At 42.4% G+C, this 12,294-nt stretch overlaps 1 protein-coding gene across 1 annotated transcript in view; it reads left to right on the top strand.

Moving 5' to 3' along the window:
• Nucleotides 1–12,294, top strand: part of TTC39A (tetratricopeptide repeat domain 39A) — a 44,318-nt gene continuing 32,024 nt past the window's right edge. Inside the window, exons 1-2 of the mRNA XM_066192800.1 lie at nucleotides 1–78; nucleotides 10,426–10,530. Coding sequence (XP_066048897.1) covers nucleotides 44–78; nucleotides 10,426–10,530 — 140 coding nt within the window. The 5' untranslated portion in view covers nucleotides 1–43. The remainder of the gene's footprint in view (nucleotides 79–10,425; nucleotides 10,531–12,294) is intronic.

The following is a 12,294-nucleotide window of genomic DNA, read 5'->3' as shown; positions in this document are numbered from 1 at the left end:
CCCTCCCGCCCTCCCCTCAGCCGCTGCCCGTCGCGACGCCTCCATGGACGCCCGCCCGGCCGGCAACGCCGGCGCCCGGTACGGGGCTGGGGCGGGCCGGGGGGCCGGGCCGGGGGTCGCCGGGGCAGCGCCGCCTCCGCCGGGCTCTGGGGACGCTCCGTCCCGGGCGGGAGGACGGGCCGGGAGCGCCCGTCGGGGCGCCGGGCGGAGCAGAGGGGACGGTGTGAGGGCGGTGGGCTCCGGGCGAGCCGCCCTCCGGGCGCCGCAGCCGCTGAGGGCAGCTCGGGCCCCGACGGGCACTCGGGGCTGGGGCCGGAGCCGCCCGCGGCCCGTGGGCGGGGGCCACCCGTGCCGGGGCCACCCGTGCCGGGGCCACCCGTGCCGGGGCCACCCGTGCCGGGACCGGGCCGCCCCGCAGACCGCCCCGGCCACCGGCCTGACCCTGCTGCGGGCGGGGGCTGTGCCCGCCTGTGCCGGCTGAGCCACCCCAGAGCAGCCACTGCGCGGGCACAAACTGGTTCCTGCACTTTGAGGGGGTTTTCTTTTTTCTTAGACAAGAGCATTTAGCTTGAGCTAATTACATACCTGCGCAGCAGCCCTTCAGTAGTTATATGCAAATTGCCTTCGGGCTTCAAAGGGTTGCTGAAGAGCGTGTCATGTCTGTGGAAGAGTGTGGAAGACCAGGTCCTTTTGCTTAAGCTCCTGTTTGTGCAGCTTGCAACGCACCTTGACAGCGAAACGCTGGCGTTCGTGACTCTGTAATTCAATACCTTCCTGCTCACCCTCAAGAACGAGCTGCTGGTGGATAACTTTCTCCATTCCAGGTGTGCATTCCCACTGCCCCTAAAATACATAAACTTCCATTTGTGTGCTCGTGAGAGAGTTGTTTCTTCAAAAGCTGAATCAGTCTGCAAATAACATTCTTCCCCCGTGATGACGGCGTGTTAAATTTTTAGACGTGGCTGCGTTAAAGGTCAGCTTGTGGATTCTCTATTTGACATAAGACATTTATAATAATCTGCTTTATAATCTGTGCAGGAGTAGAAGCTTTTAAGAGTGCAGTTGTTGGAGAGGTCAGCAAGCTGTTGCTTACAAAAGTGGTAATGGCTCTGTTCATTGTTCTTCATTAAGTATTTGGAGCAGTGGTGTGCTCTCTCTCTCTCTGGCTGCACACTTTCCCTTTATCTTAAAGCTGAAAACAGCAAACATTTACCTGAGATTTTATTTCTGCTGAAGAAACCGTGCTGGAAAAAAACATTTCCTGAATTTTAGATTACATAAGCTGTACAATAGTGCTCTTTTTTGGTGGCATTGATATTAATGTTAAAGTTATTACAGAGACCAAAGGAGGTGGTCTATTGGCATTTAAAGCAACAAAGTCCTGTGGGATTTAAAAATCCAGAGTGCTAGACTTGCTAATGATCAAAAATGACCTGTCTATTAGTATTTATACATATATATATATATATATATATATATATATATATATATATATATATATATATATATATATATATATATAACCTCTACCTGGAAGCACTCAGGGCCAGGTTGGATGGGGCTCTGAGCAACTTTGTGTAGTGGAAGGTGTGTCTGCCCACAGCACAGGTTTGAAATGGGATAATGTTCAAGGTCCTTTCCAGCCCTGACCATTCTGTGATTTTTAAGAGCTTTATATAATTTTGTTGCCATGCTCTGTCTTGATCATTTTTTAATGGATAGCCCAGCAATTTTAAAAATATTTTTTAACTCCAGGCAGGAAAGGTGGGCTGTGTGTTTGTAATAATGTTGTTAAATTATATCATTAAATGACTTCCAAGGGCTCTGTTTAGCACTGACAATAGCAGCAGGCTCAGGGACTGTGGTTGCGTTGTGCTTCAGGAACATTGTATGTGAAAATATTTAGGAGCAGGAAGGAGCTGGGTGAATTTTGCCAGGTTGGGCAGGTAGCTCCGAAAGTCTGTGTTACTGAGGCTGCTGGAGCACTTGGTGCTGGCTCCTCATCGCCTTTCTGGAGCTCCATCTGCTGGAACCCGCTCTCCCATTCCAGGGTGACACTGCCCTGGGAGCTAAAGGGATTCAGGTGTTTCCAGTACTGCGCTACAAAGTGTTGAGAAGCATACATCAGGATTTGGGCTGTTTGTGGGAAAATATTGCTATTTCCTCATTGTAGTTCACATTTTACTCTAAGCACTCCTTTAAAACCCTGATGAAGCTCCCAGACAGTGTTTCCACAGATCTGAATTTGTGGTTTCTTTAGGTATCATGTATGTTTTGGGAATAAATTGAGATTATCAGATCACAGTTGGAGGAAAAACGATCTAGTGGAAGGATTGGAACTGAAAAGTAAACAGATTTTTGAGTGAGGGTGATGAAAAATGACCTCCCATTTTAGAAATTTTCAGCTGTTGTCTTCAACTTGATAATAAAACTTTCAGTCATCTGTTGTGAAAAAGCAATTGTCAGAAGAAAGTCTTAACCTTAGGGTGGTCATTCAGACATACTTGAATTAATGGCTGGAACCTCAGATGTATATCAAACAGAATGCAGTGCTGAATTGGATGTCATTTTCCATTTCTTTCTAACTAAAACTGCCATCCTGAACTGATGAAATCTTCTCACTGCATCTGCATTAAAGCTTTTACTTTTTACCAATCCTTGTTTCCTGTCAGAAAGGGAAAATTGACAGAAAGATCCCAGCCTAACTGAATCCAAGTTCAACATCAACCTCACTTGGTTTGGTTTTGTATTTGTTTTTTCTCCTCGGGTAGCTTGCTTAGTTGTTTTTGCAGTCTGAAGTGGGGAGGATTATAACTATTTTCTTCTTGAAGCCACTGTGCCAAAGGATAACTCTTCAGAATGGCTTTGGTGATGCTGAGTGCCAAGACAACTTTCTACTGGTACTTCTTTTTCTGTTCTTGAGTACTGATTCAGTGGGCAGGTTCAAGAGAGCTGTAAAGGTGTATTGATGTGCCATGCTTGAATTTTTATTTAATTGGAGAGAAAGTGGCATTGTTGTCGGTCAAGGTACTGTGAAGTATGCTTTGCAGACGACTTCTGAAGGATAAAGTCAGGTTGTTGGAAGCTCTCAGGGAAACAGTCTGGAATGTCATGTAAAGCAATGATTAAAGACAAAGCAACAATCCCCTATTTGTTCAAGTATTTTGTGTCATTCCTATATATTGTTTTTATGGGAGCCTAAGATACTGTTCAGCAGTGGAATGATAACAAAAGCATTTTTTTTAAAAGTTGCAACAAAACATGTCACAGAGTAATTTATTTTGAAAGTGCTTTGCTTAAATTTAATGAAAAAAAGGAAAACCAAACAAAAAAAAAAAAACCCAACCAGATGAAATAAAACCAAAGAAACCAGCTGAAGAAACATGCCCAGGTAACTCTCTTGTTACCTACCATGCAGCCTTTATCACTGCTGGGAAGTGCAGAATCCAGCCAAAAGGGGGAATTGCCTGACATCCCTCCCTAAATTCTCACTGAGTCTGATTTCAGAAGTAATACAGATCTCCACCCTGACCTTGCAGTCCTTAGGAAAACAAACCTCACGGATTTTCTCTGGCTTCTCACCATGAAACAGGGCAGAGTGAGTTTGCATTTTGCTTCATGCTGTATTTGTTTGTTTGCTGGGTACCTAAATATGCTCAGTACCATTGCATGACAGTGGTCTAGTGCAGCTCTTGCTGATTTTTTTTTCTCATTAGTTTAAGTGAAACGAGAATTAGACCTTTAAAAATTGAGAGTAACTATGTCAGAAGTGTAGGTGGACCAGAGGCAGTAAAACTGAAAAGTCAGAGGACTTGGAAAAAACAGCAAGTTGGTATTATAGGGTTGTCTAAAGACACTTAAAAACCCCAAAAGGAACAATATCAATCACACATGACCTTCAAAGTGACAGAGATTGTAGATCATCTGTATTAAAAAAGAAGAGCTATTAAAGCTTGCTAAATAGCTTAATAGCTAATAAAGCCTGTGTTCTGATTTATGATGAAAATTTACCCCTAATTGCAGCAATCCTGTTAATTTCTGTAATGCTGAATATATTTGTTTTATTTCAGCGTTGATCCTGTGTGAGGTAACCTTTTCTTTGTACATTCCAATGGATCACTGCTGTTGCAGGATGTTTGGGATTATTTTTGTAATATGCCAGACTGGATTGTGTGTCTTTATATATAATTTTCGTTCTCTCTGATGCAGGCAGTTCTGCTGGCAGGGAGTGCTCACCCTCAGTGGTGCTTTTCGCCCTCTGAGCAGCCATGGCAGCACAACAAGGAAAGGGAGCAGTAGAAATGACACCAGCACATTTTATTTGTCTGAACAAACCTATCTTAATGAATTTATTGCATTGTTTGCCCATTCAAATACAGGATGAGAACTGCGAGCCTAATGCAAACTAGATCCTGCTTGGTCCAAGTTAAACATGGTGGGACCAAGGGCAGAACATGAGTCTGCCAGTTCCCTGGTCTTTGTGCTGCTCACTGGGCTGGATTTGCCACATCCCTTTGATTTGTGAGCCTTTGCTGGAACAGAAAGGCTTTTTAAAAGACCTTTGACATTGCTGAGGTATCAATAACTCAGTGATTTGAGGGCTGAATCAACCTCAGAAATAAATGATGTCATACTCCATGTACAATTTGAAATATTATGATATCCTGAATTCCAGAATTGTATGACTGTTGTGTCTCTATGCAGAATATTTGGAGAACAGGAATATTGAAACCTTTCCAGTTCCTTTGCTGTTGAAGTAATGGCATTTCTGCAGCACCAGCCTTAGACATGGGCCAGAAAACTGTTCAAGAATACAGAAAGATAAATGCTGAGGTATTAACAGCTTGGCACTTAGAACAGGAAGAGATATGGGAGAATTAATTTTCTTGCATTAACTTGTTTGCTTTTGAATTATGAAGACATTTCTCTATTGTCTGAAAACTGAATAGTAACAAATTGTTGTGAGAACTGCTTATTTGTTCTTTTCATCCGAGATTATTTCTGATCTCTTGTGGATTTGGAAATGCTTGCAGAAGAAAAGAATTCTTCCCAAGTGATGTGCTTTTTTTTTTCTTTGAATGTAGAGATTTTTTTTTCAGGCTCACAACTTGTAATGCAGTGTTGCTCAAAGAAGTCAACTATTTAGAAAAGTAGTAGCGGATTTAAGAGTGACTTGGAGAACTGCAAAAGACTAAAGGAAGTAACCCCAGGTGTACCCTGTTATCTCCTAATGTCCCTGTGATTATCCAGCATTAGGAGAACAGAAAATGGTGCCATGGCAAGAATTTCCATGTTTCTATATCTTTTTGAAAACAGGCAGTGGGAAGGGCATCCTCATGTCACTGAGGTACCATGGGATGTGAGCTGCTGACCCTTTGCACAACAAAGGGCACAGGGAAGGACACCCGGGGACACAGCAGGGGCTGAAGACCCCCAGACTTTTTCCTGTTTAGACTGTGAGGGGATAAAACCCAGGGGTTCCCTTGTTTGGAGTCCCTCCTCGGAGGCACCAGCTCAAGCTGTTAGCTTGTTATTGCATCGAGATGAAGTAAGTTTAAGGACTGGGACATCTGAGACTCTGTTATGGGAAACCTGAGGCCGAGTCTGTCTCACTGAGACTGTGGGATGTGCAGCTGTGAAGGGGCTTCAGTCCCAGCTCAGGTGATGGGGGTGTGACTCCAGTGGCTCCTGGGTGGTCATACAGGGAAGTTTCCTTAACACTGAAATTGAGACCTTTGGGAGGCTCCTCACATCTGTGAATGGTTTAAGTGTTAGCACTGGTGAAGCTTAAATGGTGTTTGATTCTTTGTGTTTTATTCTCCTCCTCCAAGGGAAGTTACCCATGCACACAGCCTCAGCTGACTTATGCAGATAAGGTAGATTTGGCAGAGAAATGCATCCATATTTTAGGATATGACTGATTTAACTTGCTTTTAGTGTTTCACAGTACTGAAGGAGCTCTTGAGTTACTATTAAAAGCATTATTACAAAGGCACAAACCTCAGACTTACCTTTTTTGTAAAGTTCTGATAATTACTGAGGTTGAGTATTTTAGCATTTTGCACAGCATATGGTTCAAGATTTTTTTTTTTAATTGAAGAAATCTGTAAAACCCAATGACAAATCACAAAGCTTATGCACTACAAAGTCGTAGTAAGAAACCAGTCAACATCATGCACACAGTGAAATAAAATTATGCGTAATTAGGTAACTCCCATGCTCAGAAATCATGTGCCTTTCCTTTTGACCATAGAAAATATAGGGGTTTTTTTAATATGCTTTACTCTTTATTAATATTCTAGATTTTAGTTTTATTTATTTCTGCTTATTCATTTTGTTTGGTGCTGCTGTTGACATAGAAAAATCTGATGCTGAAGTAAAAGGGGCATTGCCTGGGATATTCCAAGGAACTGTGTCTCCAGCTAGAGACAATGGGGATGCAGTGGAGTAAGAAGAGCAGTACTTACTGCAACTCCCAGGATATACTGTGGTTGTGATTTGTGAAGCAACCCTACTCGTGGTCCCTGGGGCAGAGAACAAGGATTTCATAAATAACAAAACCACAAGGAGAATCATATGACTGTCCTTGCAAAACCTGCTGCCCAAAAGCAAAAAAAGGAAAGAACCTTGTAAAACCAGCGGGGAAATGGCCTAAATGTGGAAATGCTTCAGATCTGAGTTATTTACATTTGTTTTCTCTAGTTAAAAGAAAACATACACATATATGGGGAAGGAGAGGTTGCGTGTGGAAGGTTGTCTGAGCATATAATTGTTTCCAGAGAAATGGTATTCAAATAAAAATGTGGCAAATCAAGTCTTGAAGAACTTTGCAGGGACAGCCAGAGCCTTCACTATGCAGGACTTTAAGAACTATTTGGAGAATACAGTATTAATTAGAAATTGTACAAACAGTTAGTAAGAACAATGAAAAAACTTTTCAAAGTAGCCCATAATCCTGCCTTGGAAGCAGCCAGTTAATTTTAAGTTAATTTTAAGAACCAGTAGTTATTCCCAACTAGGGGGAAAAACCAGTAATGTTTTTTATCTCCTGCTGTGGCCCAGGTACACAGTGCTGTTAGGAACATATAGTGGAGTCATTATTGGGGTAGCCGGTGGATCTATTACAGTAATTTTTGTACCAAATGCAGCACAGGCCTTTCCTGTACAGGATGCCATAAAACCAGCAAGAGATTTAATCCGATATGTTAATGGATTCGGAGTATCTTCCTGGAGTTGTCCTTTGCTGGTTTATCATTTTTGGGTCTTCCTTCAGCAGTGTATGTCTGGTATTGGTGTATATTGGTATTTGTGTGATCTAGCAAACTGATAATTTCTGACATTAGATGCTCTTGGAGAAATTAATTTATGTAAGTAGATCATGGCTGATCAACTTCCACAGTGCAGCTCTCATAATGAGTGGAAGGACTGGTAATGCTGCTTGTAGTTGTGTACAGGGCTGGTACAGCTGATGTGCCAGCAAAGCAGTTCAGGGGAATACTCTGTTTCATTTTGGGCAAAACCAGCCAGATGAGCTCACTGCACTGATTAAATTGTTAGTGCCAACTCGCCTCATTTTCCATGGCATTAAAGAGAGATTGTTACAAAGAGCGTGTAAAGTCTCAGTTCCTCCCAAAGGTACAGGAACTGACAAAAAGCAGCAGTTTGGCTGCTGGATTGGAGCCTGTTGTGTGGAGAATCCTTGCTGGGAAGAAGCACTTGCTTGTGTCTCTCGCCTGTGCTTCTCACATTTGCAGCAATTACTGCCTGAGTGCCGCCTGTCAGCTGCTCTCGTTTGGCTCTCCGTTCTGGTTCGCAGGTTTCTGTTGTGGGCCACTGCCACATGCAGTAATTCTTGTTGTTTCAGGTCTGTAATTACAAGGGTGTTTGGCTTCTGCCTGGTCTGGACAGAAGAGAAGGTGGCTGATGCTGCTGCTCACTCCAGACAGGTCTGTAGATCAGAGCTGGGCTGGCAGCCGCCAGCCCCTCCTCCATTGGAGGTATCCTGCTGCGTTTGGACCCAGTGGCACACGAAGCTGGTGTGCCACGGGCTGGCTCCAAGGGGCCGGTCTGTAGGATGTGTCGGTGAATTAGCCATGCTCCCGTTCCAATCGCAGTGGTGCCAATCGCGGGGTGGTGCCGCAGGCGGGCGCTGCCCTGCGCTCCCACCGGCGCTGGCACTCGCAGCTGGCTCAGGAGCACCGGGTGCTGCTGATGTTCGAGCCTAAAAGCTGAGTGGGCTTACAATGACTATGTCAGAACACGCAGGAGACTCAGCAGAGAGGTGAGTAGCAGCACACAGCATTTTGCATTTGGCTTAGAGGCAGTCCTGATCCTGCTGTTGGAAGCAGGAGGGAATATGCATCCCACTGAAGCATGACTAATCAGTTTGCTGAAATGCTCAGCACCCTCGAGTTTAAAGTATTTCTGCCCAGTTGTTAACAGCGACAAGTGATGGTTTGTAGCATTTATGTGAGGTGTGTATTTTGCCCAGGTCTCAAACCCTTGACTTGGGAGCTTCATCCTGTGGCAGGTTTCCTTGGAGGATGAGGGAAGAATGCAGTTTGTGTTGCTGCTGCTGCTGCTGTGGGTAGCACTGTGTCGTTAATTGTTATTCCAGAAAAGATGCCAAGTAATTATTGTATCTTATTTCTGCTTTGAGCTTTCAGCAGTGGCTTTATTCTTTGTCATCTTTCTGTTTCAAAGGAATATTTTGAAAAGGTTTATTTGTTTTGATTTGGGTAATTCTCCTGGATGACAAGAAATGAACAAACAAAAAAACCCAGGTAAAATGCTAGTAGTCTAAATGTTTTAAAACAGGTGAAGATGTGCTTTATTCTTGTTAAAGATGTTACTTGATTCAGGGCCACAGATTAAAAAACAGGAAGGTAGGAGTTTTAACGCAATAAGCAATAATGGACCAAGTTTAAATTATTAAGCAGGGCTCAGAATAGCTCAGAATAGGCAGACACGATATTGCATTTTGTATGAGACAGATGCCAAAACTTGGTTAATCAATGCTTGCAAAGCACTTGCAGAGTGTCTTGAGTGCAAAAGGATTTGCAGTGGATCTGAAGTTGTGATGACAAAGCCACCAGGAAACAGTGTCGTGTAATGTTTCTCTCAAATTTAAAGTCCTGCTTTTTGTAAATATGATTATACTCTTTATTTCTTTCCAGTCATTATTTCTAAAACCAAAACCAAACCACTGCTGCAGTGGGTGGTTATTACTGATGCTATCTGCTTGTACTGTGCTCCCCTGCCTTTTCATTAAGATGTTATCAGGACTTTGCTTTCTGGTTTTCCTTTCAGCATTCTATGTTGTGCGTCTTTTTAAGGAACTGACAGGATTTCTAAGTCACAAGATAGATCACATTAGTTAGAGCTGTTCAGAATCAGGAACATGGTGAGGATTTGTTTATATTTTGTTGGAGGATGTTTTGTACATGCTTGTATACAATACATTAGTGCAGTGTAGCTCTTTGATCATTAGATGCAGATATTTCGACTGTCCTAACACTGGCTAGGTGACCTTAACTTCATCAGTGCAAGGCTTTATTGTTTCTTTTGTGGAGTTTTTTTTTTGTCCACCAGTTCTGGTAGTGATGAACTCGGGCCAAACTAACTCAGCTGGTCTGTATTATCCTGCTGCCAGTAACCTAAAGACCAGCTGAGAAGCCTTGTGACAGGTCAGGCTGACATCTGAATGTTGTAAAGGGGGAAAGTACAGCCAGAGTAAATCGCTGAGTCTTCTGACTGAGATACTGCAGTAGTTTTTTTGAGTGCAGTAGCACTCCTCAGGGACAGTGATGTTCCCAGGAACATGCACAATGGGAAATTTTAACCCACCTGTGAGTTTGTAGTGATTCCTGTGAGTTTGTAGTGATTCGTTGCTCAGGCACCACTCTGAACATGAGCTGAATGAAAGCAGATGTTCCAGCAGCAGTTGGTGTTATATTCTGATGCAGATTGACAGTGTCTCATCCTCAAAGTGATAACATGGTCATGATGTCACCAGCTGGAGTCTGGCAGCACTACAATGAGATGTGCATCGTCACCCAGTGCTTCTGTGCTCCTGGTACCTGAGCTCATCAAATTGCTGTGCTCTCACGTGGTAAATTCTGCACATCCAGGTTCTTGCATAAAGTATGTGCAGTTTGTCTTTTTTTTTTTTTTTTTTTTCAGGAAATAAAATACTTCAGTTGCTTTTTAACACGTTACTTGGTGAAAGCACAGTTAAAAAAAACCCCAAAAACCCAAATCCACAAACATGATAGGAGTGACTTTCACATTTTGCAAACACTAGAGATAAGACAGCAGGTTATGCAAGGGAATAAATCTGGAATTGAGAAAGGGGGGTTCAAATGCAGCAGTAATGCACTGGTAGAAGGAGAACAGATGTGCTGAGTTTATTATCTCTTCTGGCAGGTCATCCACATCAGACCTCAACGTGGCACTGCGTGAATGTATGGCAGCTCTGGATTTGTTTCTTAACAACAAGTTCTCGGATGCCTTGGCTTCTCTACAAGCAAAGTAAGTTGATAAGACTTCCTACTTTTTCTGTTTATTTTCCTTTGCTTTACCATCTCTCAGGAGATCTTGACCAGACAGCTGGGTCTCTTAATTATTGATAAGTCTGTATGGTTTTGGTTCAGAAGGGAGTGGTAAGTTAATGTGTTAAGTTTTGGGGAAGATGGATAAGTGCTCTACACTTGTGTGAGTAAATAAAATCTTCTTATTTACTCATACAAGTGTAAAGCACTTAATCTGTCTTCTAAAATTCTGGTATTGATGTCCAAAGAAATAACTCCTCAGCTATACCACAGTATGTGAGGTTCTTCCTCCTGGAAAAGTAAAAAACATCTTCTATCACATTTTATTTTTGTCTCCTTTCCCATATTTTTCTGCACACTGTGAATAATTATAGTTTTGTGTCTAAATGAGCAACTGACCATGAATTGAAGGCTTGAAAAACATTAGGTATGAACTCTTTCTTTGTTGTTGTAACCACTTGCAGAAACTTTCTCGTAGCTTATTTTGCAATTCAGTGTTATGGTCATGCACCCTGTTTCCTAATTATGTTGCAGCCCAACTTGTAATGAGTGGCCCAGATGCAAGCAGTGAGGTCAGGAAATAGTTCCTAAAAATTGTTTTGTCTTTGCCATGTCTGTGATCTGTCATTCCCTGTCCTGAAGTTACCTATGTTCTTGGCTTGTTAAAGTCTGTGGTTAACTTAAATTTCTTCCCCACCCACTCAATTTTCTCCATTTATTTTTGAGCCACCAGAAATTTGCATCATGCCTTCTTTTAGGACACTGGAATATGAAACAAGTAAAATTCATAGTGTGTATTTCATATGCGTCAGGGGTAACTACAATGAATACTACATATCTCCTTTGTGAGGTATCAGCCTCATATTTGATGCCAGGATCTGTAGCTTAGCCACGTAAGTACACTCTGGGAAAGAGATTAATGATAAACTGTAGCATCAGCTGTATTAATAATGCTGGGTTTATTCACAGCAAAGTTGTTTAGTGTTTCTATATCATCAGAAGATATAATAAAAATGGTAAGAAGAATAACTGTGTTTTCTTTAAATCCTGACAGTAAAGCCCCTGTGCCTCTCTGGGAAGGCTCACTCAGTGCTTAGCATAAAATAAGGGATATTTTATTGCAGCAGGTTTCCAAAACACTGCAAAAGCTAGTGAGGCTATGGGTAGGTTGGGTTTTTTTGGGGGTTTTTTGGGGGGTTTTTTTGGGGGTTTTTTTGTAAATCCGTTTTTTTTCTGTTGCGTATGGTTTTCATTCAGCTTTTGTTGGGCTCTGCAGAACATATTTCATGAGCTGTTACTCTGTTTTTGTACCTGACTCTATTCCACACTGGAAAACTATTTTGAAACTAATTTTTCATGTTAGCCTGTTGTTATGAGAAAGCCCTGATTCCTGTTGCCTTTGGCAGTGATGGAAATAGAGACTTATGATCTTTGTGAGTGCAATGAAGAAACAGGATGCTGAATTTCCCCACAGATGAAATCCATTATGGACACACTCCATCTCTTTAGGAATGAGCAGAGTTGTAGAGTGGGCACATGTGGTAGTAACTGAGTTATTTCTTTCAGAGCCTCAGTGTTCCCTTTTGGTGTGCTGAGATTTGAAATTAGTTTTCACAGTCCATAAACATACCATCACTGTTTAGAGAAGTACTTTTCAGTCTTTACATGCTTGTGAAGAATTTAATATCTTAGATTTTTGTGGCTTTAATGCTTCTGGTGTAGGAGATACTCTGCTCTGTATTAC

The sequence above is a fragment of the Chamaea fasciata genome, unplaced genomic scaffold, assembly GCF_029207755.1.
Source record: "Chamaea fasciata isolate MVZ Bird 193981 ecotype frontalis unplaced genomic scaffold, bChaFas1.0.hap1 SCAF_10, whole genome shotgun sequence".
NCBI classification, from domain to species: Eukaryota; Metazoa; Chordata; class Aves; order Passeriformes; family Sylviidae; genus Chamaea; species Chamaea fasciata.
Note: the sequence above shows the minus strand (reverse complement) of the source record. Positions and strands in the feature narration are given on the sequence as shown.